General features: G+C 37.6%; 1 protein-coding gene across 6 annotated transcripts in view; it reads left to right on the plus strand.

Annotated features, from left to right (window-relative positions):
• Window positions 1–26,229, plus strand: part of ATG10 (autophagy related 10) — a 381,492-nt gene extending 355,263 nt beyond the window's left edge. For 4 of the 6 annotated variants that reach the window (XM_058275544.2, XM_058275548.1, XM_071208844.1 and 1 more), the window contains 3 exons: window positions 21,352–21,449; window positions 22,082–22,197; window positions 23,649–26,229. In XM_058275544.2, the coding sequence (XP_058131527.1) occupies window positions 21,352–21,449; window positions 22,082–22,181 (198 nt within the window). In that variant the 3' untranslated portion in view covers window positions 22,182–22,197; window positions 23,649–26,229. The remainder of the gene's footprint in view (window positions 1–21,351; window positions 21,450–22,081; window positions 22,198–23,648) is intronic. The other 2 variants (XM_058275546.2, XM_058275552.2) reach the window with 2 other exon arrangements.
• Window positions 26,230–27,480: the final 1,251 nt, after the last annotated feature.

Genomic DNA, 27,480 nt, shown 5'->3' on the forward strand with positions numbered 1-27,480 from the left:
CTGGGTTATAAGTTGACCCCAGCGAACTGTTTACAGATCCTCACATATGGAAGGCAGAGGTCAAGAAGAAACTATGAAAGGAGATGCTGTCCTAAAAAGTAAAAGCATTTTGCTTTTGAAGGAGATTCCAAGTCAATCCAGCTGCAGTTATTTAGGCAAACCACGAATGGAGTCAAAATCGAAATGACCCTGGCCCCATTATCAAATGGGGCATATGCTGTGCAGAGGCACCAGTGAGGGCCTCTGCTGCCTTAACCTGTGCCAAAATCCTTTTACAGACAGCCTAGTGCCAACCTTGTCTTTTTCCACAACAGCAGTTTGTTAGAAGGGTTATCGTGGAACCAGGGGGGTGATTGGATGGCACTCTGGTGGCCTCTGGTGGTGAATATTATATATATTTCTAGATGAAACAGCTAAATGGTTGATTCTATTAGAGCAAATAGAAAAACATTTGAATAAATACATAAAACTCTAGTGTGAACCTTAATCTGATACTAACTTCTAGCTGTAACACAAAAGGATCACTATATTGTTTATGTGTAATATGGAGTAGCATGTTAGAGTGAGTTGTCTATATAGTATTTAAACATTCTACCCTTTGATAGAGGAAGCTGAACTAATCTCTTTAAATAAGTGAATCCATCAGCCGCCTGTCTCCCAGAAACTCATTTCCCTGGAATTTTTTCCATCATTGTATACATTTTTGTGGGTGTATGTAATTGTGCTCTTAACTTTCTGATTACCAGCTCTCCATAGATCTGCAAAAATAAACCTTTTAATAATCACAACTATAAATTTCTGTAATAGTCATTTGCTGTCTTGTACCAGTAAGCAAGTTGGAGACAGTGACTTATTATATCAAATAGTTGTTACATATGCCTGAGCACACACATTTCCACACTGCTTGTTTCCAGGAACATGAGGATTCCTTTCTTATTTCTTCTTTTAAATTCTTGGTAGAGCATGTATAGTTAGTGATAGAAACATCATCCATTAGTCAGTTCAGCCTTCCCTGAAGTATTAGTGTTCTAAACAATCCTATTACCAAAGCATTATTTTGATACTTTATTAAAACTCCTACAGCTCTAGCGTTGCTACACTCTAACACAGCTTTATGCAATTAGGATTATAATGGAAGCTTTATTACAATGATATATAACTTGTATCAGCCCAATAAAAGTTCCTGTACATAGCAATGCTTAATAATGTTGTTTCTGTAACAGTGATTCCTTAGTAATGGAACTCCTATCATGGCAACTTCATTATTAGAAAATGATTTCAGTAATAGAAATGCAAATAAAGATTTTGAGAGGAGCATTTTGCACATGGCTCTATTATTGACCTGCTATCTTTTCATGCATTACATCTAATCATTATAAACCTACCATTTAGATTATAGTTATGCTTATTACTAGCCTGTTAAATTTTAGCATTTGTGTCCTTCCAAATTATTGAAATTAACTGCCATTTTAAAATAAAACTAAAGGGTTAAAATAATTTAAATTTTAATTAAATTTTGTTTCTAAAACATTAAAAATGTTTCACAAAACCTTCTCTAATTTTTATTGTATCAGAAATTGAATAGAACAATGGAGTTCAGACTGGAGGACAGGTACAATTGGGTGTGCATGAAGATTTCCCAGAGGATATAAGAACATGCAGAGTTTTAAAGGAATTAATTGCCAGATCTTCAGCCTCCATATACACCCTCTTATAAAATTCACCTGCCTGAGAAGGCACTTGTAGTCATCGTGGTTGAGGTTTTCCTTTCATTCCTCCCCTTTTCTCTCACTATACTGAAGAAAGGCTCAACTCAGACCCATTCCATCCCTTACCATGGTGCATTGCTTAGCCAGGGCATTAAACCAAGTAGCAATATGACAACAACTTATTTAAGGTGCCCCCACACCCCTACCCTTATTTTTAAGAGTTAGAAAGTAAAGGGTCATGGTTAAGTGCCTAGACTGTATGTAGAGTCAGATAGTCTAGTCTGTGTTTGGATCCAGACTCTGCCACTTACCAGCTCTACGACTTTGAGTAGTCATTTAAACTTTTTCTACTTCAGTTTCCTTATCTGTAAAGTAGAGGATAAATGGATTCATATACATTTTTAATGTGACTTATAGTACGTACAATATGATGCTATTAATATTCCAATAATATTTTATTTTATAGGTTTATTTATCAAAATGTATAATGTATTTGTGTGATTTAAATCTATTGAGTACTACCAATAATTGTAATGGCAACTCAAACATCTAAGTTAACACTTAGAGCGTAATGGTCACAGAAAATGTAAAAGATCAACTCCTATCGCTCTGTATTTTTTAGTCACAAAAAGATGACTAACAAAAGGCTTTTAAGCATAAAATGTATATTAAGATAAAGTTCTTTAAGAGAAACAAAATGGAGATATGAATTAAAGGAGAAAAAGATACAAAATTCCTAATTGTTCAGCCATTTTGAGGAGTATCAACACTGACATTTATATTCAGCTGAATATATTTAAAAGAGTGATGTAATAGTTTTATTTTAAAATGTCAGTATTTATAATATTTAAAATTGTATCCTTTGCAACTGTTTAAACTAAGGGGAAAAAAAGTTGAGGTCAACATATGTACCTAGGAATATACAGATATATATTTTTAAGATTTAAAGGTATGCAAGCAAAAACTTCAAGACATTAGAATAAAACACTGATTTATAGGAGTAAAGAAGTAAGTGAAAGTAGAGATATAAAATTATCTTTATAATTTATGTTTTCTTGAGTATTCACTTTATACTTAAGAACAATACTTTTCTCATCATTACTATATAAAGTTGGGAAAATAAGTAAAATGATAGAATCTGCGGTTCCCCAGGCAGTCAGTTTCGCTCTGTGCCGACTCACCTGTCTGAAGGATCTCCAGTGTTTCACAGAAAGATCAGACCATGAAGAGCACATGTACTCCAAAGTTGACTTATAGTGCCTGAAATTTATAATGGCTGCTGTCTTTGCTGGGAGCTGGTTTTGTCCCTTAGACTTTTGGTGGGAATGGACCAAGTAGATCCCTGCCTTCGAGCAGAAATGAAGGGACTGGGACTGCCCTGATGGATGTTCTGAAACAGTTTTACTTTGTGCTGGAAATGACCGTTCATACTACTCCTAACTGAGGAGCACCAGCCAGATGAAAAATGAATAAATAAATAAATAAAAATAAACGGGGCTCTTACCAGGAGAAGGCTAGAAACATTATTTTCTATTTAAAAAAAAAAAGCTATGTTAAAGAAAATGTACAGGTCCTAAAGTATGTTCACTGCTAATTATATTTCTATAGGTTTGACATGCACAATCTTAGTCTTTATTTTTGTTTCGTGCCAAGTTGAAAGTTTGCATTCCCCTTTCTCACTGGGCAGGTTTACGTTAGCATATCCATAGTTTTAAACACAGAGAACATACAATTTTGTGCGCTAGTTTTTACACTTAACATTATTTTTCAGATCCTTGCCAAGGAAAGTAGAGATTTTTAGGGCAGTGATATGATAATACTGTAGCCATATTTATACCAGCCTGTGCAAAATCCAAGGAGAGCATGAGCTTTAGTTCATGTGATATTACCACGGCCTGTTTTCATGGTTCTTTGTGCCCCAGGTACCAGCTTGTCAGAGACTCAAGTCAGAAAAGGCAGCCCTGCTCTGAGACATCAGAGCCCTGGCATAGTATATTTGAAAAGTTGCTGAGTCCCATCCTAGCCAATGCAGAAAAGCAGCATCCAGGGACATATTGTGTTTACAATCATTCTAGAGAGTCACCCAACCCCACCCACCCTGAGCTCTCACCCTTCCCCATATGTTCTCCTGCATCAAGCCAGTAACTCCCAAGGGTTGTATCATATGCCCAAGTTGAACTTGGCATAAAGCCTGAACTAATTCCCTACAGAGCTTTAAAGAGTTTATGTGATGTTTTTGTGAAATATTTCAAAGAAGGGTTTAGTTCTAACATTAAAAAACTGCTACTTTAAACAGGGAGGGACTAGTAAAACAGTTTATATTGGTGGCAATATAAATTGGTTTAATCTTCAATGAGGGAGATGTGAAAATATAGATCAACAGTGATAAATATTCCTTTTTAACTCATTTTTGAAATTTTATTTTAAGGGGGAAAAAACATAAGTAAGACTGTATGTATGCACAATTTATAATAGTATAAAACTGGGAAATGTTCTAAATGTAACAGTGGGATAATGATTAAATCCAGTATAAAATATTAATCATATGAAATATGTGGCTAAAAGGAAAGATATAAGTGTTTTGCAAAATATAGAAAATTACATTTAAATAATGTGGAAACATAAGAGGAAATTTTTAATTAGAAAACTATATATTTGCTATACATATAGAGATAGATGAAAGATAGGGAGATAAGTATATAGATAGATAATCAATTTGGGACTAAATTGACCTTTAAAAGGAAGGGAAACAAATTCAAGGATGACCCAATCTGAAGTGATCATGAGATTTCTTAAATTTTGCTGTTCTAAAGGACCACTTGGGGAGAAACTAATGGTAAGCTCAAAGTTCAGCCTTTAATTCACATGGAAAGCCTGTGTCTTTCCTGGTATCAGTTTTCTTTTTGGATCTTGGACTCTCTTTTCTAGAAAATGCTGAACTAGATCCAGACTATAAAAATCCATTCTTAAAAAGTAAGGAAACAGATTCTCCCCTGAAGCCTCCAAAGAGGACATAGCCCTGCCAACATCTTGATTTTAGACCAATAACTCACTTTGGATTTCTGATCTCCAGGAGTGTAAAATAATATATTTGTGTTGTTTTAAGGAAAAAAATCAATTATCAAAATTCCAACAGAAGTGACTATGGAGAAATGTTAGCACTTGATATGATCAGGAAATGGAGTTAGAATGTACATTTTTTTTATCATGTCATTATTGTTACTCAAATTTTTAATAAAATGTTAAAAATAAGAAAGTGCCATTCTTGCCCATTTGTATCAGTTTATTCCTCTCTAAACTTGCTTGCAGAATACCAGAATATAATTATTGTCTAGAGAAGTCTATGATTATATTAATATAGAGAAGAGTATGATTTCTTAATATTATAGCCTGTTAGTAGTATTGTTTTTGTTACCTAGTTTCATATTATTAGTAGTCTAGAAAGTGGCAAAAAAAAAAATCTCATAGTTGCTAAATTGTACAAGTCAGGTCTTTACCTAACATTTTTCATTGTTAGAAGGATAACAGATTTTGTAATGGATTGATTGCATCCTTAGGAATTTTCTTCATGGAGTCTCTTTTGAGACAGCTTCTAAGAGAGAAAAATGAATTTTAGCTTAAAGAATTCACTTGGAAAAACTGCTTTTTGGAATAAAAGGAAACCTTTGTTATCAAAGTTGAGTAAGAAGCAGGAAGGAAGTACATAAATGTTAGGAGCTGTAGCTGTAAACTGGGATGCTTTATTAGAAATTTACATTGATTATAGTTATCTAAAGAAAAGCATTATGGTATTTTAAAAAATTATCTTGAACAATCATTTCCATGTTTTTCTGTGTGTTATAATTCTGTTCTACACCACCCTAAGAAATAATTATACTAACAAATTGCTATTTTATTTTGTGTTGCTCATAAAATATCTTCCTGTGTGATAGCAGCAGGGTATCGATATCTGGTTAACAATAAATTAGACTGTATTTTTGCAAGTTTGTTCTTGAAAATCCTTGAATTTTCTGATTGCTCATTCACTGCTCTATTCCCCAACACACCTAATTCTAAATGATATTTAGAATATTTTAAAATATTCTAAATATCTATTTAAAATAGAGATATATTTTAGGGTATATCTCAAAAATAGACTTAATAAGTCCAAAGTTGCCACCATTATGTAATGTAGTGGAAGGAAAAAAAAAAGTAATGCCTGGAAGGCACAGGCTCCCAAATGTTTTCTTTTAGGTTAAAAATAGAATAAATGTACTGCCTGAAAGTTGTTTCAGGCTGAATTTCTGTATTTAGTCTTAGTAAGTGTGGCCCTTTTAGGGAAGACCTAAGTTCTATTCTTGAGCCTGGAGACAAGTCGCAGTTCCATCATTTATGTTTATATGACCTTGGATAAGCCACACCTCTGAATAAATTTCTGCAAATTGGGAAGAACAATACTCACGTTATAGTATAGTAAAAAGTAAATTGAATATGGAAGCATTTTTTGGGACTTGGGAATTGTCCTGAATGACATTGCAATGGCAGATACAGGCTATTATAAATCTTGCCATAACCTACAGAAATGGGTGGGAGAGAGAGTAAACTATAATGTAATCTTTAAGCCACACTTAGTGGCAGTGCTCCAAAATGTGTTCATCAGTTACAATGAATGTACCTCACTAATGACGGATGTTGTTAATGTGGGAAAATGTGGGAGGTATGGGGAGCAGGGCATATGGGAATCCTATATTTTTTATGTGGCATTTGTATAATCTAAGTATCTTTAAAAAAAAAAAAGTAAATTGGAGGGAAGCGGATGTGGCTCAAGTAATAGGGCTTCTACCTACCATTTGGGAGGACCTGGATTCAATCTCTGGGACCTCCAGGTAAAAAAGAAAAAAAAAAGAGAGAGAGAGAAAGCCTGCCTGTGCAACAAGCCAGTGCCCACACTGTGAGCCAGTGCCCGTGCAAGTGAGTCACACAGCAAGATGATGATGCAACAAAAGAGAGACAAAGGGGAGAGTCAAGATGAAGTGCAGCAGAAGCCAGGAACTGAGGTGGTACAACTAACAGGAGCCTCTCTCCACATTAGAGGTCCCCAGAATCAATCCCAGTGAATCCTAGAGGAGAAAAATGGGAAGAGAAGACAAAAAGAGAAATAGATACAGAAGATCACACATTGTGTGGACACAGACAGCAAAAACAGTAGGGAGGCAGGGGAGGGGAAAGTAAATTGGATAATATATACTACTATATATTATAGTTGATTTCTTCCTTTCCTTAATTCCAATGTAATAGCAACACCTGATATTTCTACTTAAGATCCATCTCAGATTCATGTATTTCTCTCCATCTTTACTGTCTCATCTCACCATTCCAAAGCTGATTGCCTTCATGTAATCCATTCTCTATCCAGTGGCCAGGGTGATTTTTTTTTAAGTGAAGAACGGATCATGTCATTCACCACTTTAAACCCGTCAGTGATCTCCCATTGCATTTAAAATAAGTGCAAAGAGTGTGGATTCCTTCCCGAGGACTATGAGGCCATTGGATCCAGCCGTCCTCTCTGGCCTCTGTGTTTGTACTCTGTATTCCAGCCACACAGCCTCCTGGGCCGTAATCTGAACACATGTAGCCCTCTTCCTTCTAAGGGCTTTATTCTTACTCCTGTCTCTGACTGGAAAGGCCTTCTCCAGGTTCCTTCTCAACCTGCAGGTCTCCACCCAGGCCTCCTCAGCGAGACCTCCACTGGAGTAAAAGCACCATCAGGGCTTCTCCTGGCTTATTCACCACCGCAGACCATTATATTCTCCACACCTGTGATAAGCACCCAGCACCTGCCACATAGCAGGTATGCAATAAGTACTTATTAAATGAATGGCAATTTTTTTTCATTAGAAGAACATTTTACGAGATGGTTTCAATATGGCTCTGCAATTATTAAAACTCCACAAAAAGAAGCAGGGCTGATGCCTTTATAGAAGACTGATTAGGAAATACAGCAATTTCTTTGGTAAATTTTTCCAGGTGCTGTATTTTTTTTCACTTTACATATAGTATTGCCTTTTCCTTCAGTCACTTGAATCAAATTTAACTAGGCAACGTTTTCCTCTTAAAACCCTTGAATTGCAGGTCCCTGGTGGGCCATGGGAAGAGGAAAGGAGATGTCATATTTTACAATTATATTCCAGGTGCCTAATCTATTAGGTATAATCACTCTAATCCACAACAGATGATGATCCTGACCACCCAAAAGGTACAAATCAAGGAATATGGGAATTCAGAGAAAGGAGCGCCTGTACCCCACGTTTTACACCATCACTAAGGTGTTCTGGTATAAGCCTAAAATCAGTAAGGGATTACCCCCTTCAATACCTTTTTCCTATAATAACCCAGAAGCAGTCTATAAATTTAAACTTAAAAAAAAAAAAAAAAATATATATATATATATATATATACCTCTAATTATCCCTAGGACAATTCCTTGTTTTATTTGTTTTAAATTGGACTCTCAAATTTTAAAATCTGCCTTTGGGTTCCTGTTTACCCTCTTCTTACATCACTCTTAATCAGCATTGCTTTAAACCAAGGAGTTTCATTGCTTGAGCCTCCCTCACACTGTGGCTTCTCCAACTCCTAGGGCTGCCCTTTGTGGACCCTCTGAGCTGTATCAGCCTGCACCATGTCTGAGTTCCAGGTGCAGATGCCCCATAGTTTGTAGTTACAGCAGACAACCCGAGAGAAGGCCAGGCCCATCTCTCCCCTGCCTCCTAACCTGCCACCTCTCCCACTGTCCTCTGCACTGACCCTGCAGAGGCCGTGGTGTAGAGGGTCCCTACACCTGAGGGCCCGTGCCATGCCGGGTGGCCGTGCGAACCCCGCCCTGGAGTGGAGGCTTAGACTCCTTGGAGAAAGCTTACCCCATTGCTCCTTTCTGCATCCCAGTCCCCAGAGTCCCCAGGTATGGAGTCATGCACATTGGTAGAAGGCCAAGTCAGCCATGGAAAATCTTAGAAGGTAAAGCAGGGACTTTGAAATCAAACCTCAAAGTTGTGTGATCTTTAATAAGTCTATATCACCTTTAAACCTCATTTTCCTCATCTTTACAGTAATTTTATATCCATCTCTTAGTGTTATTATTAGAAGTATGTGGAAATCCTAGTAAGTGTACATGGCAATCATTTGTGTTATTATTGTTGTTTCCTTTCCAAAGGATGCCTGAGTTCCCAGCCTCCCTCAGGCTCACCTTCCCCAATAGCCCCACCCACATGCCCTGTTCTGCTGCCTAATTCCTTTCCTCCACTCCTTTTTGACAACAAAGTATTGCTGGAGGAAAATGCAGCAACTTTCAAAAGTTGCCCATTTCATGTTTGTACTGCCCCACTTAATCTTGACGGTCACTCGTGCTTGTCAGTTCTCTCTTCTGGAATAGGCATTGCACACCTCTCTCCCTTTCGCATAAAATGCTCTCCCAATTCATCAACTGTTCTGCACAGACTCCTAGGGGAAAACTGTGCCCTCTGTTTACTGAGGAGTCAGAAACCATCTCCTTGTATTTCCCTTTCAACTCAGCATCTCATTGCTACCATCTTCTTTCTTGCCCTCTATTCATGTTGGAGAAGGCTAGCTTTTCCCCTATAGAGGCAAATGGTGCTCAAGCTTTAGTTTGCATGTGAATCGCTTCTGGAGTTGATCATAGATTTGGGGTTGGGCCAGGAACCTGCATGGTCAGCAAGTACCCTCAAATGATTCTGATGATCTTTGGCTCACACTTTGTGAAGACTGCTCTGCTTTTTTTTAATTGTTCACTTCTCCTGAGACTTTACTCCCACTGTTTTCCAGCTTTAATTGTGATTTTTCTCTTACATCTCCAAGCCAGGTGCTTTATTCTAAAAAAAAAAAAAAAGAGAAAATACATATATATATAAATATATATATATTACTTTTTTCTTTGACATGGTGAAAAATGTTGGATCCTCCCTTCTCAATAAAACCCCCTCTGCATCCTTGGCGGGGTGGGGGGGGATGGCTAAAGGAAGATTCTACTGCCTCTCCCTCCCCTTTGCCTGACCCTCAGTGAATTACTAGAGACAGAGCAACTGAGAATGTTCCTTCTTGACAGCACCTCCAGCAGGTATTTCAGAAAAACGGATGTTACCACTGCAACAGAACATTTTAATAACAACATTGATATGGAACATAAGCCTTTTAAACAGAGATTTAGCGTCCTTTTTGTCTTCATTTAAATCTGTTTTATTTTCCTTTCTGTGATGCTATATAAAATCTCATCAATATACAAAATCATTCTGAGCCTCGGATTTTCTCATTTTCTCTGGATGAGAGATTTGATTAGCTTTTTACAAGTTCTTCATTAGAAATTAGCTTGCTTTTTTTGTTTTCGTTTTTGGCTGTTGTCTCTAATAAGTTTATGTTCTATCAAAGAATTCTTTGAGGATAGTCTGTAATAGGTTACCCTGTGTTATGTTACAGATATTATAATTTAATACTCTTTAGGAAACTCAACAAGTGCTATTAGGATTAAATGTTCATTTCTTCTTCTTTTGCTGGTGGCTGGGGTGGGTTGTTCAGTCTTATCATCATGCCTGACCTAGCTGTGCAGCCGTTACTGTTTAATTAATAGACATTTACATAAGCTCTTTTTTCCCCCAGCAAGCTTTATAATGGTCTTATTGGTTATCTCCTTTTCACCGTGAAGCATCAGCAGTACTATTTTGATTTTGCATATCAAAATACAGAGAGATTAAATTATGTACGACAAATTGAAAACTGAGTAAGTTTGGTAACTCAGAGTACTGGCATATTAATGGTGTTGCTTCAGAGCAACAACCCATATAGACTCTATAAATATATTTAAATTCTGCTTTCTAATGCAGGAGTTAGAGTTGGGACTGTCAGAAGCCCAGGGGAGGGAGCTCTTTGTAGATTTATGCAGGGGTGGGGGAATTAATTTCTAAATTCCTTCTGGAACCATGTAAGGAAGGCTTTTGTTAGCAGAGAAGGTGGTAATCTGAGAATTATTGCTGTGAGGTCTGTAATTTTTAGTAAAAATTCTAGGAAGACTGGTGGCTTCTGTGCAGCATATGAATTTGAAAAACCGTGTTTTTTTAAACCAACCTTCCCAAACACCATTAGAATTTTCTTCCTAATTAATTGGCCCAAAATATCTACAGTTGCAGCAAGAGTTTCACTTGGCTCCCTCTGCCCATCCCAGGAATGGAAACTTGCTTGCCTTTCTATGTACTTGAGTGAGACTTTCATTTCTTTCTTATGTATATATAGTTGGGGGTTTTTGTTTGTTTGTTTACTTTTTTCTTTTTTGGAGGTACCAGAGATTGAATCCAGGATCTTGTACTTGGGAAGCAGGGTGCTCAACCACTGAGCTAAACCCACTTTCCTGAATATATAGTTTTATTTTACATTTTTTCACTGTCTTTCTGTCTATCTGATTCGTAACATACCCTCCAATGCCCAACTCAATTATAAGAGGTAGAAATCCAAGGTGGTTTTTCTGTCTCCTTTATTCTCTTTTTTTTTCAAAACTATAGAATAGGATTTCTTATATTCCAAACCTTCTTTCTTTGTCTTGTATAGGTGGTGCCTGTGCCTTTTGTGTATTACTTCTAGAGAATACTTTGGATCTTACAAGGATTGCCTCAATCATTTAATAAAAAATAAAAAATAAAAAATAATACAAAAACAAAGCAAAACAAAAGAAGAAGACTTTTTTCCTTCTCCAAATTTACCAAACTTCTCAATCTTAGAGGATAGAAATCTATGTGTCTCCCACAATTCCTTTCCCATTAAACTTGGATTAGAATCTTTGTCTTCAATTCTGCTAATGTACTCTTCCCTTCCTTACACCCCCAAATCCTGTCCACCCTTTAGGGCCTGTACCAGATTAAATATCATATCTTTAGGAAGTCTTTGTTGGGCCCACTGGTCAGAAGTGATCTCTCTGTTCTCTAAATTCCAGTATTCCTTGATTTGTACCTTTTGGGTGGCCTGGATGTCATCTGTTGTATATGAAAGTGATATCTATAATCCTTGAACTGCAGGTGTCCTGAAGGATCGTGGGGGAGGAGCAGAGATGTCATATTTCATTTGACTCAAGGACGCTCTCAGCTCATGAAAATATACATCCTGGTATTTCCTGCTTGTAGAGCACTCAGCACATAACTGAAACCACACAACAAGCATTAGATCTGCAGTATGAGAATGGCCACTGATTTCCAGGCAGCCAGGATCTCACCATGAGTATCATCCAGGGAACAAAGGGTCTCTCCATCCTCTGGGCCTCAAACCTGGGCACCCTCTGTGGCTCAGGTTTTCTTTACTTCACAGGTAAGCTCCTCTCTGCCTACTGGGTACCTGCAGTCTGTCCTCAGGACAACCTCCCTCTTACCACGGTGAGCATCTCTTTCTTTACTGTTGTCACTGTGACCCTACTCAGTTTTTCTCTGGAAACATGATGCCTCAGTGAGAGCAGGGATTGTCTCTGTTTATGCACCCCTAGATAACTAACATTAACCCAGTGCATCGCCCACATGGTGGCTGAATAAATGGAAAGGGTCAGTATTCTCAAAAGATACTAAATGGTAATATAAATTAATAAGAATATCTTCATAAAACCTCAAAAGACAAACGGTCGAGAAAGCCTGGACAGACATTTCACCTTAGAGTCACCCTTGGTTCCTTCCTTTTTCTCATGCCATACATCTAATTCTTTAGCAAATCTCGATGGCTCTACCTTCAAAGCAAATCCCAAAACTGACTGTTCTTCCCCACTGCCACTACTATCACCTAGTAGAAACCACTAATGTATCTTGCCTGGGCTCTCCAATAGCCTCCTGATAGCTCTTCTTGTTTGTCCTCTTGCCCTTCTACAATATCAAAAGTAATATTTTAAAATGTAAATCAGAGCACATGTCTCTGTCCAGAATCCTCTACAGTTACCCTGTCACACTCAGCATAAGATCCCAAGTCTTTTCCATGCCTTTCAAGACCCTGCATGACCTTGCTTCATAGCTCTCTCTCCAACCTCACCTCCCGCCCTTGCTCCTCTTCATTTCACCCAACCACGCTGGCCTTCTTGCTGTTCTTTGACTATTCCAAGCCCACACTAAGCACTTTGCTCTTGTTCCCAAGTTGGAAATGCTCTCTTGCCAAAGACTTACATGCCTTGCTCCCTTACTTGGTCAAATCTCTGCTCAACTATTACCTCTGCAAAGAGTCCTTCCCTGACTAACTTAACTAAAATTGCCCTCCCCCATCATTCTTTCTACATTTTTAATATTTTCTCACTCCCTTTTTACTCTCTCAGCTTTGACTCTATGTCAGACAGATAAAAAGAGGGGGAAAAAATTCTCCCCAGAAAATTTCTAACCACAGCTCTGCCCTCATGTGGGTATGGGGATGGAGTCCCTCTTCTCCCTTACCCCCGCCTCGGCACCGGACAGAAGCATAGGTAAACTTCTCTGGAGGAATGCACTTTTAACAGGCTTCTAAGAATTATCCGATTTATGGACATAGAAGTTCACAGCAAAAAAGTATAGAATTCATAATAAACCACTATGAAAGAGATCCAGCAGAAACAACAAACTGCAATATCAGACCAATAAAATCAATACTGAAATTATTGGGTGCAAAGATATTAAATAAATATGTTGAATATACTTAAAGAAAAAGAAGAGACTATCAAAAATGATCAGGCAAATTTGAGAAATAATCAAATATAATTTTTATTTTTATTTATTTATTTTTTTAAAGATTTATTTATTTATTTATTTAATTCCCCTCCCCTCCCCCGGTTGTCTGTTTTCTGTGTCTTTTTGCTGCGTCTTGTTTCTTGTTTCTTTGTCCGCTTCTGTTGTCGTCAGCGGCACGGGAAGTGTGGGCGGCGCCATTCCTCGGCAGGCTGCTCTTTCTTTTTCACGCTGGGCGGCTCTCCTCATGGGTGCACTCCTTGCGCGTGGGGCTCCCCTACGCGGGGGACACCCTGCGTGGCACGGCACTCCTTGCGCGCATCAGCACTGCGCATGGGCCAGCTCCACACGGGTCAAGGAGGCCCGGGGCTTGAACCGCGGGCCTCCCATGTGGTAGACGGACGCCCTAACCACTGGGCCAAAGTCCGTTTCCCATCAAATATAATTTTTAGAAAGGAAAAAATATAATTAAATTAGAAGGCCTAGACTAAAAAACTGATACATACAGTTTAAGAGAGAACTAAACTGTACTGAAAAATGGATGTAAAGAAATTATACATATCATAACAAAAAATCATATAAAGGTGACTAATTTGATAAAAGGCCAAGAGATATAAGGAATAGAGGAGGACTAGAAAGAGATTTTTAGCTTAAGTAAACTCAGTGAATCCCAAGTAGGATAAATAAAATTAAATCCACACCTTGACACATTGCAGTGAAATACCAGAGAGAAAGAAGATCTTGAAAGGAGTGACATTTAGTCTGATAGTTGACTTCTAAACAGAAAAAAATGGAAACCGTAAGAAAATGGGATAATATATTCAAAATACTGAGTGAATATAATTGTTTACCTAGAATTTTATACTGACAAAAACTTATTTTTCAATAGTGAGGGTAAAATAAAGCATTCACAATGTGGGACCAATTATTACCTATAGATCTTCAATAAAAGGTGTCTGGAGGGACATATTTCAACAACAGAGAAAATGATCCCAGAAGGAAGGTCTGAAATATAGGAAAAAAACTGTGGTCAAAAGAATAATAAAAATATGAGTAAATCTTAACAAACACTAATTTATAAAACACTAAAAATATCTAATTTATGGGGTTTAAAAACAAAATAAAATACAATAGAAATATTGGACAACAATAGCATATAATCAGGATGGATGATTTGAGTTAAACATTCTCAAGTTCTTGAATTGTTTGGGAATAAGGAAAATATATTGAATAAATATAGACTTTATAAGTGAAATATTTATTTAAAAATTTAGGATAACAAAAGTTTAGAAATATAATATGTAATTGTCAACCTAATAGAAAGAAAAAAGTGTTGAGAAAAATAAATTTTAAAAGACTACACTCAGTCATTTCAAAGGAAGGCTAGGGAAGATAATTTTTAAAAAGCAAAAGAAGAAGCGTTAAAAATAGACTGAGTAGAAAGTCCAAACTCTTATGGAAGAAATGAAGTCAAATTCTATCAACAATCACAATGCCCATAGTGAACTAAACATTCTAGTTAAGAGACAGATTACCAGGACAGATTTTTAAAAATCCTTTTATAGTCCCTTTATAAGAAATGACTCAACTTAAGGACACAGAGAGATTGAAAGTAAAATTTAAAAATATATGCATAAGGTAAATAGAAAATTAGTCTAGCTATATTAATGTCAGATAAAAATCATTTTATTGGCAGAAAGCATAATCAGAAATAAATATGATCACTTCATATTGATTACAGTTTCAATTCTCTAGGAAGGCATACTCTATGCATTTAATAACATGGCGTCAAGATATATAAAGAAGAAATTGACAAACTGAAGCAGAAATGGACAAATCCACTATCATTAAAAGAGTTCTGAACTCGTAGAAATTGACAGATCAAGCAGACAAGGTTATAGAAGATGTGAACAACATATTTAACAAGCTTGATCTAACAGACGTATGTAGAATACGGTAGTCAACATCTGAAGATTATATATTCTTTATGCATATTTTAAGCATACATGGAACACTAAAAAGATTAAACAGGAATAACAAAGTTTAAAAAATAGAGGTAAATAATAAAGTGCAGAAATTAGTAAAATAGAAAACAAAAGTACTTAGGCTCAACAAAAGATGCATGTGGCAAGGAGTGGCACATAGTAGGGTCTACATATATATCTGTCATGAATTTTAAAAAACTACATATATGTAGGTGTATAGAAATGTCCGAAATGAACAGTGATTAAATCTGTGTCAGGAAGTTTGGAATTATCCTGGTTTTATTTTTTGTTCTTTTCTGTATTTTATGAATGTTTTGTATGTATTGCTCTTATCATTTTCTGAAAACACATTACTTTAAAATAAATAGGAAGTGGATGTGGCTCAACTGATAGAGCATCCACCTACCATATGGAGGGTCCAGGGTTCGATACCCAGGGCCTCCTGACCCATGTGGTAAGCTGGCCCATGTGCAGTGCAGCCATGCACAAGGAGTGCCATGTCATGCAGGGGTGCCCCCACATAGGGGTGCCCCATATGCAAGGAGTGCTCCCGGCAAGGAGAGCTACCCTGCGTGAAAAAAGTGCAGCCCGCCCAGGAGTGGCGCCGCACACACAGAGAGCTGATGCAGCAAGATGACACACCAAAAAAAGAGACACAATTTCCCAGTGCTGCCTGATAATGCAAGTGGATGTAGAAGAACACACAGCAAATGAACACAGAGAGCAGACAACGGGGGTGGGGCAGGAGGGGAGAAAAATAAAATCTTTTAAAAAAAGAACTATAAAAAAATTAAAATTAAAATAAAATAAAAACCCAACAAATACATGTTTGAAATGATGGATCGGAGAGGATGAAGCCAGGGTTTACATGTGACACCAAATCTGGTCAGTGGAGTGGGGAGGTACAGGGGAAAGAGGTGAACTTGGGCAGCATGGCAGTGCTTTGTCCAGCACTACATGAATGACCTTAAACATAATCTCTTTGAACCTGTTTTCAGATGTGGCTATAATAAAGCCCTCCTCAAAGAGTCACTGTGATTAGTTAACTGTAAAGTTTGAGGGAGCAGGATGAGGGAGATACCTCTCCTCTCCATTACTGAGGAATGTGCCCAAAGTGGAAGGAATTTCTGGAATATGAAACTGGATGAAAGCTTAGTATGTGAAATTACATTCATGCCCTCCCAGAGAGCCAACAAAATAAAGAAATGAGCCAAGTAACTCATCATATTTATTAGATGCAAGAATGAAGGTGCAGTATTATCATTTCCTTGTGATAGTCATATCTAATAGTTCTGAAACCAGTTCACAGTATTCATGTCAGACTTATTTTATGAGACATTTAACCATTGCTAAATTAAATTTCATAAGGGAATGTGCCTATATAACTCCTCTAGAGTTACAGAGATAGAAATCTGACCCATCATTTCTATCTTCACAGAAAACCATTTAGCAGAACTTTGTTCCAGTGGAAGTGTTTATTGAGTTGTAAGCCTAACACAGTTCATTGGCTGCATGTATTTCCACACTGACATTTTTCTCAGCACAGATTTGCATCAGTTCATTAGTACTGACAGCAGATGGTAGCACTTTCACATGAATTTACCTTCTGAATTGATCAAAGAAATGTCACTAAAAAGATTCTGACAGTTTTGATGTTCTTCCATTTCTGAAAATGGAATGTTAAACAAATAAGGTGTAGGATTTTAGAATTTTGTGAACTCCAACACATTTTTTTCTAATTCTCAAACCAACTAAAGAATCTTTTCATCTCTGATTTTGGCTGTCTGAAGGAGAAAGTAGAAAATACAGATAATTTTCCCTGCTAACATAACCCTTAAAAAATCTCCATTTCAGAAAAACAGCTTTTGAAGAGTACCATTCAGATTGATTGTCTACACTGATCAAATGTTTCAAATGTATTGTAAATTCTCTACTGTGCTTTGTATGAATACAGATTGCTGGGCTTGTAAGATCAGCTGATTGTATGTGACTGAAAAATTAGTATTGTCTCAAGTCACAAGGCTAACTTTGAGTTCTATCATTTCTATAGCATTAATATATCTATAAGATTAACCACATTGTTGAATTACATACCTTTTGCCTTTAGTTAATGTTAAATAATTGTGAAGTTATCACACAAGAAGATGTAATGTTTGCTTAATCAATGAATGAGAGAATACATTAATTCTAATCATGTCAGAGAAACTATATTTTTCTATATAATATAAAAATTATTTATATTCTTCATAAAACTCAATGCATTATATACAGTAGCCCTATACATTTCAAACCAGTAATTTATTCTGAGTACTTTTGAAATCAATTTTCCATCTGTATTTGAAAGCCTATTAATTATTTGGTTAATTTGCAACAACTAGAAACTGATATTGTGACAAAGTATTGGGTGTTGAACTATGTACAGTTTACCTATATAATTAATTGTGGGTGCTTTTGACTCATTGCCAGGAGAAGAGTGGTTATGATCAACAAATACTGAAAGGATTTATTTCACAACAAGAAGGAGTATTGGGTTCCAAATGCTTTCAAAAATAACATTGTTGCTAACTGACTTAATTCTACTTAAATACAGCAACTTGTTCTAGTGTAGCTCTGTTTCTTCTCCTCTCCTTTGTGCCATTTTGTTATGTGTATTATATCTGGTATATAAGCCCAACAATAGAATATTAAGATTTTTGCTTTATGTAATCTTATATCTTTTAAAGCAATTTAAAAGAAAAAAAGAAAAGAAAAAGACAAGAAAAATACTTAAATGTTCTTTTATATTTATCATTTATGTTATTTATTTTTTCCTGTGGATTTGACTAGCCTTCTGCTGTTATTTCCTGAAGGGCTTCTTTTAGTAGACCTTATAAGGCAGGACTTTAGCAAGGAATTCTCTCAGTCTGTTTACCTGGGAATTTCTTTCTTTTTTTTTTTTTTAAAGATTTATTTTTTTAATTTATTTCTCTCCCCTTCCCCCCTTCCCCGTTGACTGCTCGCTGTGTCCATTCACTGTGTGTTCTTCTTTGTCCGCTTGCATTTTTGTCAGTTGGACCCAGAAATATGTCTCTTTTTATTGCATCATCTTGCTGTGTCAGCTCTCTGTGTGTGCGGCGCCATTCCTGGGCAGGCTGCGTTTTTTGCGTGGGGCGACTCTCCTCGCAGGGCACACTCCTTGCATGCGGGGCACTCCTTGTGTGCATCAGCACTACACATGGGCCAGCTCACCACTAGGGTCAGGAGGACCTGGGTTTGAACCCTGGACCTCCCATATGGTAGGTGGACACTCTATCTGTTGAGCCAAGTCCACTTCCCAGGGGAATGTATTTCTATCACCTTAATTTTTTTTTAAAGAGAAACCAGAGATTGAACCCAGAACCTCATAACCTCATAGATGGGAAGCAGGTGCTCAGCCACTGAGGTTCACCTGCTCCCTCACCTTCACTTTTGAATGGTAGTTTTGCTGGATATAGAATTTTTGATTGGCAGATTTCTTTTCCAGCTCTTTGAATATGTCATTCACCTGTTTCCTGGACTGATCAAAAATGCAGCTGTTAATTGTTTTGTTATTCCTTTTTTTGTGAAGAATCCTTTCTCTCTTGTTGCTTTTAAGAATTTCTCCTTGTCTTCAGATATGTCTAGGTAGGGGCCTCTTTGTGTTTCTACTTAGGATTTGTAGAGCTTCTTGGATCTCTACATTAGTGTTTTTGATCAAATTTTGAAAACACTATTTCTTCAAATTGTTTTATCTTCCCCTTTCTTTCTCTGCTCTCCTTCTCGGAGTCCCGTTACATGTATGTTGGTATGCTTGACATTGTTCCACAGGTCTCTGAGACTCTGTTCATTTTTCTTCAATTTTTCCCCTCTCTTTTCTTCAAAAAGAATAATTAATATATCTTTGAATCGCCAAGTCCTGCTACCACCATCTCATATCTGCTAGCCTATCTAGTGAATTATTTTTACTTCTGATATTGTACTTTCCAACTCTAGAATTTCATTTGTTTCTTTTTTATAGTTTCTATTTCTTTATCGAGATTCCCTGTTTGCAGAGTCATTATCATCACTTTTCTTTAATTCTTTGAACATATGTAAACTAGCTGCTTTGGCTTCTTTGTCTGCTATTTCCAATATCTGGTCCCACTCAGAGTCAGTTTTTATTAATGACTTTTTTCTTGTATATGCATAACATTTTTTGGTTTTGTTGCATGACTCATAAATTTCTTTGAATACTGGACATATTAATAAAATAGTGCAGCAATTCTGGGTTTATTTTTTTCACTGACGGTTGGGTTTTATTGTTGTTGCTGATGTTTTATTTGTTTTTGTTTCTGTTTTTCCATAACTTTCCCATGCTCCATCTGCAGAATTTGTCTCACCTGTAAGTATGGCAGCTGATGTCTCTGAAAATTTTTTTTCATTCTTATTTTTATCTTTTAGTCTGGTTCCTTAGGGCTTGCCTAGCTATGTCTATATAGCTTTCTGGTCCCCTAATGATTGAAAGAGGTTGTGCTCATATAACTCAAGCCCATAGGTTTTGTTCCTTTGCTGATGTACCTATGTGAAGGTTGGGAAGCACATTCAAAATTCAAATAGTTTTCAAGTCTGCCTCAGCTTTTACTTTCCATTGGGCCCTCTCATGTCTTCCTCGCACATCTGTGGAGATTATCAGTCATACGGGAATGCCTGGAGAGCTAATCTAGCCCTTCTACAGCTCTTTCATTTCCAAGATCGCTCATTAAATATCTGGCTGTTCTGCTTTCCTCAGCTGTGAGAGCAAACTCTACTTAGCAGAGAAATGGTTTTGCTTGTTCATTTGATACTTATTTTTCTATTTGTATTGACTATGCCTCTGGGCAGGAGTTTTCACCCTCTGTTAGATATCATAAGCCCTTTTGGCAGCACAGCTACTAATAAAACCCTCCTACTGGTGAAGCTGGGGGTGAGGGAGCCAGATATGGGAGCATTTCTAGGCAAGATGGATGTAGACTCCCTTTGTTTCTAACTGAAGTTACACCAGCTTTTTTCTGAATCAAACACTTCTTCAGTTTTTTATTTGTTTTTGGTTGTTTTGGAAAGCCCTGAAATGGTTGTTTTGACAATTTTGCTCAGCTTTTGTTTTCATAGATACTTGATTTTGCAGTCTATGGCATAATGGGTAATCCAAATATAAACAGTCAATACATTTATCATCAGTACTTGTTTTCATATTGCTAGTACGTGTATATAGATAACTCAAATACATAGAAACCTTGTAGGGCTCCCCATTGCTTGCCAAACGATGTCCACATTCATAATCCGGCAACAGCCTGGCCCCTAGCCAGTCATTCAGTTATGAAGGCAGTGGAGGTTTTAAATTATAGGAACTCAGCCCTATAGGCTTGGGAGAAAGAGAAAGAGAGCCACAGAAAGCAAAATAGGCAGGCAGCAATAGAACAATTTAAATAGTAAAGGCCATTTCACCTCCATCCCTCCCCTCCTTACCACTCAATGAACATGTGTCCATAGGCACTGCATGCAATTAGGCCTGAAACAATTCACATGTTGGCAAAATGTATGGGGAAAAATGTGTTAATGATTTTGGTCACCTTACCATTAACAAAGAAGTGAATGAAATTCATTGTTCAAATGGTCAGGCTGTTGGGCTTTGTGGACTTCCTTGAGAAAGAAGTTGAGGAATAATTACAGGCCAAAGGGAAACATTCACTTATAAAGTGATAAAGGAACTGGTAAGATATGTCTAGTTTGCACTATATAAAGAAAAGTCTACCTGCTACACTTGACAATACTATTTACAATAGCTCCTTTTCATCAACTTCTCTTATGTTTCAAAAAAGAAATCATCCTATTTCTTAATTTAATAAATTAGAATTTAAAACAAAAGGGCTAAAACAGATAGTTTTAACTTTTTCAAAGTAACTCACATGAACAATCCTGGATCAACTTTGATTCTTACAGGAACATCCAATACTTGGGCAACCCTTTTTTGTACTTCATCCATGCAAGACGAATGAATTCATGTCTCCTATATTAAAGAATTCTCGAAAAATCAATAGGTAAGAAACACCATCAAGAAACACTAACTTATATTCTTATTTTTAAAGTGTAACTCTTTTTATGTGACTCTAAAAGCCAGGCTAAAAGGAAATATTCCTTGTAATAATAACAATAACATTTATTGATTTTGTTATGGTGTGCAAGGCTCTGTTCTAAATGTTTAAGATATATTAACACATTTGATTTTTATAACAATCCTATGAGTTTGATACCATTATTTTAACCAGTTCATGGATGAGGAATCTAAAGCACAGAGGGATTCAACTACTGGCCAATGTCACACAGCTAGTTAAATGGTAGACCCAGGCATTTTTGCTGCAGAGGCAAGCTTTTAACCTCTGCATTCTGCTATGTTAGTAAATGCTATAATAATAAGTGTAGAACCTGAATCCTCGAAGGGGAGCCAACATCTTGTCTCACTGTTCAAGTACCTCAGTGAGGGAACCACACAGTCTCTTTAGACCTCAGATGCTAGTTAGGCAATGGAGCTAACATTTGGAAAGGCTAGAATTTCAAATGGCGGGCACTTATCTTTGAAGAAACCCTCACTTGCATTATTGTTGTCGACAGACTGACTTTTCTACCATTCAACCAAATCACAATAAATGCCTGTATTTCACTTGTTTCTTAGGAATGTCAACTGTATCATTTCATGGCTGAGCATTGTAGGTCCAGTTGTTGGGCTGAATCTCCCTCTGAGTTATGCCACAGCAACCTCTAATGATGAATGAAATGCTAATTGACAAGGTAAAAAGAAAAGCTTGGATTTAATGTTTTTTTGTTATAAGATCATGGTGTCTCTGATACACTCAGATACTCCACTGGTGGCCCCCTCAAAAAGTTTGCTTTCATCTTTGATGGGCTGATCCCTGACTTGCTTTTGTAGTTTTCTAACCAGTGTCCTACCTATTCATTTAGGAAGCATTTTATTTTGCAATAAATAACACTCATCCAACTACAGACCTGGATACTTTTATTTTAGCATTGATATGCTTGAGATATCTCTTTACCAATTAGTTAATCTTATTTTATTCTCTTGATTTTTGTTTTGTTCTTCTTCTTTAGATTCTTCCTATTGAGCCCAAAGTTTTTAGAAATTGGTGGACAAAGGATACCTTATTAGGGCACTTCCATGTCATTCTTTCTTGGCCAACTATTTCATATTCCTTCCTACAACCTGGGAATTGATTGAGAAATGAATTCATATATTCATTTTAATATAAGATAAAATTAAAATAAATTAAAATATATGATTTACATATCCTTAAAGCTAATGTCTTATTATAAATAAACATTTAAAAATATTTTTACCCTTAGTAATAAAACCATGGTCATTTGTCCCTTTACTTGTGAAATCTACAATTGCTATATTTGAGGGACATTGAGCAAGTCTTCATGTCTTTTCTTTTTTTTTTTTTAAAGATTTATTTATTTTTCCCCTCCCCTCCCCCCCCACTGGGTTTTGTTTTGGTTTTTTTGGTTGTTGTCTGTGTCCATTTGCTGTGTGGTCTTCTGTATCTGTATCTGTTTCTCTTTTCTTTTTTTTTTTGCTGCGTGTTCTTCTTTGTCCGCATCTGTTGCTGTCCGCGGCATGGGAATCTGTTTCTTTTCGTTGCGTCATCTTGCTGCGTCAGCTCTCCACGTGTGTGGCGCCATTCCTGGGCAGGCTGCACTTTCTTTCGTGCTGGGCAGCTCTCCTTACGGGGTGCACTCCTTGTGCGTGGGGCTCCCCTATGTGGGGGACAACCCTGCATGGCAGGGCACTCCTTGCACGCATCTGCGCGTGGGCCAGCTGCACACAGATCAAGGAGGCCCGGGGTTTGAACCGCGGACCTCCCATGTGGTAGGTGGATGCCCTAACCACTGGGCCAAGTCCGCTTCCCCATGTCTTTTCTTCATCTCTAATATGAGAACAACAAGTTACCCAGGTTATTATGAGAATCACATGAGACCAGTAATGCATGATAAAATATTGTAAAGTATTGTACAAATATCCATTAAATGTTCACCTTTCTTATATTTGATTGTCATTCACTCAGTCTGTAAATAACTTTAATAGCCAGTAAGGTCCTTAAGATGACCCTGATCTGGAAGAATTTTCTATTTTGGGTTGCTTGTTTTGTTTTTCATTTTAACCTGCTAGGGGCTTAAATGAAGAGAAGAAGTTAGTTGACTCATTTTTTTTTTTCTTTTTTCAGGTACTGGGGGCTGGGGATTGAACCTGGGACCTCGTATATGGGAAGCTGTTGCTCAACCACAGAGCCACAGTCGACTCCCCTCAGCTGGTTTTCTTCAGTTGTTTGTTGTTGTTTGTTTTTTTGTTTTTAGGAGGCCCAGGGAACTATACCTAGGACTTTCCATGTGGGAAGCAGATGCTCAACTGCTTGAGTCACATCTGCTCCCCTAATTTGACTCTTTAGAGAACCTAGATTAGTGTCTCCCAATGAAGAATGTACAATTAGAATTACCTGAGGAACTTCTACAACTACAAGTGCTGGAGACCAGCTCAGCCTTATGAAACAATTCCCTGGGGTGGTCCTGATGCTCACACTCCCTGGAGAACCTCTGGTCTGGATTTCCCTTTATATTGTGTTTATTTATATTGTTTTGGTCTGCCAAGTGGACTTTTCACAATTCTGTGAAGAGCTATGGCAAGCAGGGCTAATGTCCTAAAATCTGTCTGAGCATTACTGGATATTGAGGACATTTAAGAGGCAAGTGTTCAAAAGGCAGCACTTCATGTTGGGGGGATTATCTGTGTATCACCAAGGAGCATCCGGTCCACATTTGTAGGCTATGGGCCAAATTCTCACAAAGGGAATGGAGGGTTAATTCAAACTGCTAGAAAAGCTAAAAGTACATTTTTAATGCTGAACTGTGCATATTCATGCTAGGATGAGAAACTGCTTAAATGCTTGCTGGACATCTTGGTATTTAACCACTTAACATTTTTCAACTTCCGCAAGGGATTTTCTCCCCTTTACCCCCCAGACACCCCACCCAACTCTCCCTAATGTAAACACAGATTTCTCAAGCCATGTCATTTCAGATGTAAAAAAAAATTCCTAATAATATGTCATGTGGATTATGTACTTGCTTGGAAATACTTGTTATCCACTAACTAAGAGATTCTGAGATGATGGTCTATCATTTTGGGGACAGTATTTAGTTTATTTTTTAGTTGTGTTTTTTTTTTTTTTTCTTTCTAAAGCTCTCCTGTAGACCTGTAGACTTGATCTTCCTTCTGGACAGATTCAGCTCATCAGTCATCTCTTCTCAGAATTTTTTTCAATTAAAATTTTAAAAAAACACTTTTAAGTGTGTGTTTGTAAAACTTTAAAAATCAAATAAATTTTTTTAAAACTTAATTTTTGGTTGATGAAAATTTCCATTTTTAAAAATGCAGCTATGCCAACAGATTGTTAATTTCAATTGTCACAAAACATTTAAAAAATAGAAAATATTTGTTTTGCCAAAATAACTGTTCTTTCTCTACAATATGAGCATTTTTCCTCCTGGTTTCCTCTTCAGCTAATATAATATAAAATACTTTGTCAGAAATAATCCTAGTTAGAGCTGCTACCAGTCAATTTCCTAAAATAATGCCTTTGGATTTTAGGAAAAATTGCTTCATCTCCTAGGTCCTCAATTTCCTCATTTGTAAAATGAAGTTCAGCCATGAGACTTCTGAGACCTGCCCCAGTTCTTGGGTCTATGAAATAGGGTGAAACCTAGAGAGCTAGATAGACTGTGAGTCTGGTTAGCAGGGTTTTAGTCCAATTTGACCTCTTGCTAGCAGTGTGACTTTAGCCAATTTCCTAACAGGGGCACAGAGAAGATCAAAGCAATATGTAAATCTGAATGTGCTTCAAGACAACACAAGCTGCATGTAATAAGGGGCGATTATGGATAACCATGGCTGACCCCCCCCTCATTGGTCCTCGGAAATGTGGGCTTCAGCATCCCTTCTCCCTGCTACCTCGTTGCGAGATTGACTCCTCTCCAGTGCAAGAGGGGCTTTCTGATGGGACTATCTTCTAGGTCCTCATCTTCATCTGAACATTGCTCACGCTGGATCCCAATTAGAAATGCTTCCTTCCCCATATTGCTATCCAGTCCTCACCCACTCTGCATGATTTACTCTCCACAAAGCCTTCACTGACCACCACAACCCCACTGAGTGATCTCTTCCTTCATGACTCACTGTCATTAGTCATTATTAGCATTTCAGTGTCTCTCTTTCACTCTGATTCCATCCCTTCCTTGATGATTGATAGTGAATGATTTACGGAGATGACCCACCTTTTTTTGATATTTTATGGTGGTGTGAGATTTAAGAGTTGGTGTTAAAAAACAAAAACAGGGAAGTGGACTTGGCCCAGTGGATAGGGCATCCGCCTACCACATGGGAGGTCCGCGGTTCAAACCCTGGGCCTCCCTGACCCGTGTGCAGCTGACCCATGTGCAGTGCTGATGCGTGCAAGGAGTGCCCTGCCATGCAGGGGTGTCCTCCAAGTAGGAGAGCCCCACGCGCAAGGAGTGTGCCCCGTAAGGAGAGCTGCCCAGCGTGAAAGAAAGTGCAGCCTGCCCAAGATGGTGCCACACACAAGGAGAGCTGACACAGCAAGATGACGCAACAAAAAAGTGACGCAGATTCCCGTGCCACTGACAACAGAAGCAGACAAAGAACACACAGCAAATGGACACAGAGAACAGACAATGGGGGATGGGAGAAATAAATAAAATAAATCTTTAAAAAACAAAAATGGAAAAAAAAAACAGTTGGTGTATGCCCCTTGCAAGTGGATCCAGGAAGGATGTGAGTGGATGGCCCAGTTGTTTGAGCGGCCAGTGGAAGAAGAGGCGATAAGCCTACAAACAAAGCTGGAGGTTAAAAAAAAAAAGAAAGAAAGAAAAACTAACTCCATTAGCTCCTCCCCCAACAAAATTTATTAAAATCAAGAAAAAGGAGGTCAAAACTAGGTTTTTGTATCCATTCCTTCTGTGATAGGTATAATATCTTTTTATCCAAATTGTCAGGATATTATGAAATGGAGATATGCATTATCAAAACAGCCGTTACATAATTCAGAGAGCTGATATTCCAATGAAATTTGGGGTTTTCCTTGGGGAGGGAGACTTAAAGTTTAAGAGTAAGAATATGCAAATATTTACTGAGTTCCTCTTACGTGCCAAGCCTTGGGCTAGATGCCAGGGATACCAAACAAAGATAGGACTTGACACAGTCTAGTGAAAACAGACAAGGAGAAGATTCCTGGCAGTGGGATAAGGCTGTGGCAGGGGTGTGAAAAGCGTGTGCCAGGGAAGCCTTTGCAGAAGAGGAATATGAGTGGAGTCTTGAAAAACTTACAGTGGGGGAAAGACCTTGAAGATACAATTGAGGAAGTAGTGAAGAGTGAAGCTAGCTAATGGGACTGGGCCCCTTCTGGAAGGCCCTTGATTGTCATACTGAGAGTTTGGCTTTGAAAACCACTAGGAGCCACTGAAGGGAATCAAATAGAGGAGTTAGGGATAACATTTGCATTTTAGGAGGAACCTGTATTTGTAAAATGACTATTGTCTATCACTAATCATACACACACACTTTGTCGGGTTTGTTTCCACCACCACATGCTGATAATAGGCTTTAGAAGAAAGAATACTGTAGAAGGGCTAGGTGTGTGCCCAGGACATTTTCTGATTTTTCCCTAGGCCTCCAAAATACAAACCTGCCCATGTCTTGAAAAGACTTGAACCTGTATTATCTGGGGCAGGTAACTGCATCTCTCTGAGCCTTTGTTTCCTGATGTAGCAATGGAAGAAATTGTATTAGATCAAGTGACATCAATTTATTGATTTATGACTAGTATTTAAAAAGTGAAAAAGAATACATTTTTAAAAATCAAAGTGCATTGCATATGGTAAGGGTATTAATTTTGTGAAACTTTGTATCTGTGTATGTGCATGTGCATGTGTGTGTGTGTCTGGATTGGGATATAGAATGCATTTCTAGCTCCAGAGAACAAAGAT

Source organism: Dasypus novemcinctus, chromosome 2 (assembly GCF_030445035.2).
Source record: "Dasypus novemcinctus isolate mDasNov1 chromosome 2, mDasNov1.1.hap2, whole genome shotgun sequence".
In the NCBI taxonomy this organism is placed as follows: domain Eukaryota; kingdom Metazoa; phylum Chordata; class Mammalia; order Cingulata; family Dasypodidae; genus Dasypus; species Dasypus novemcinctus.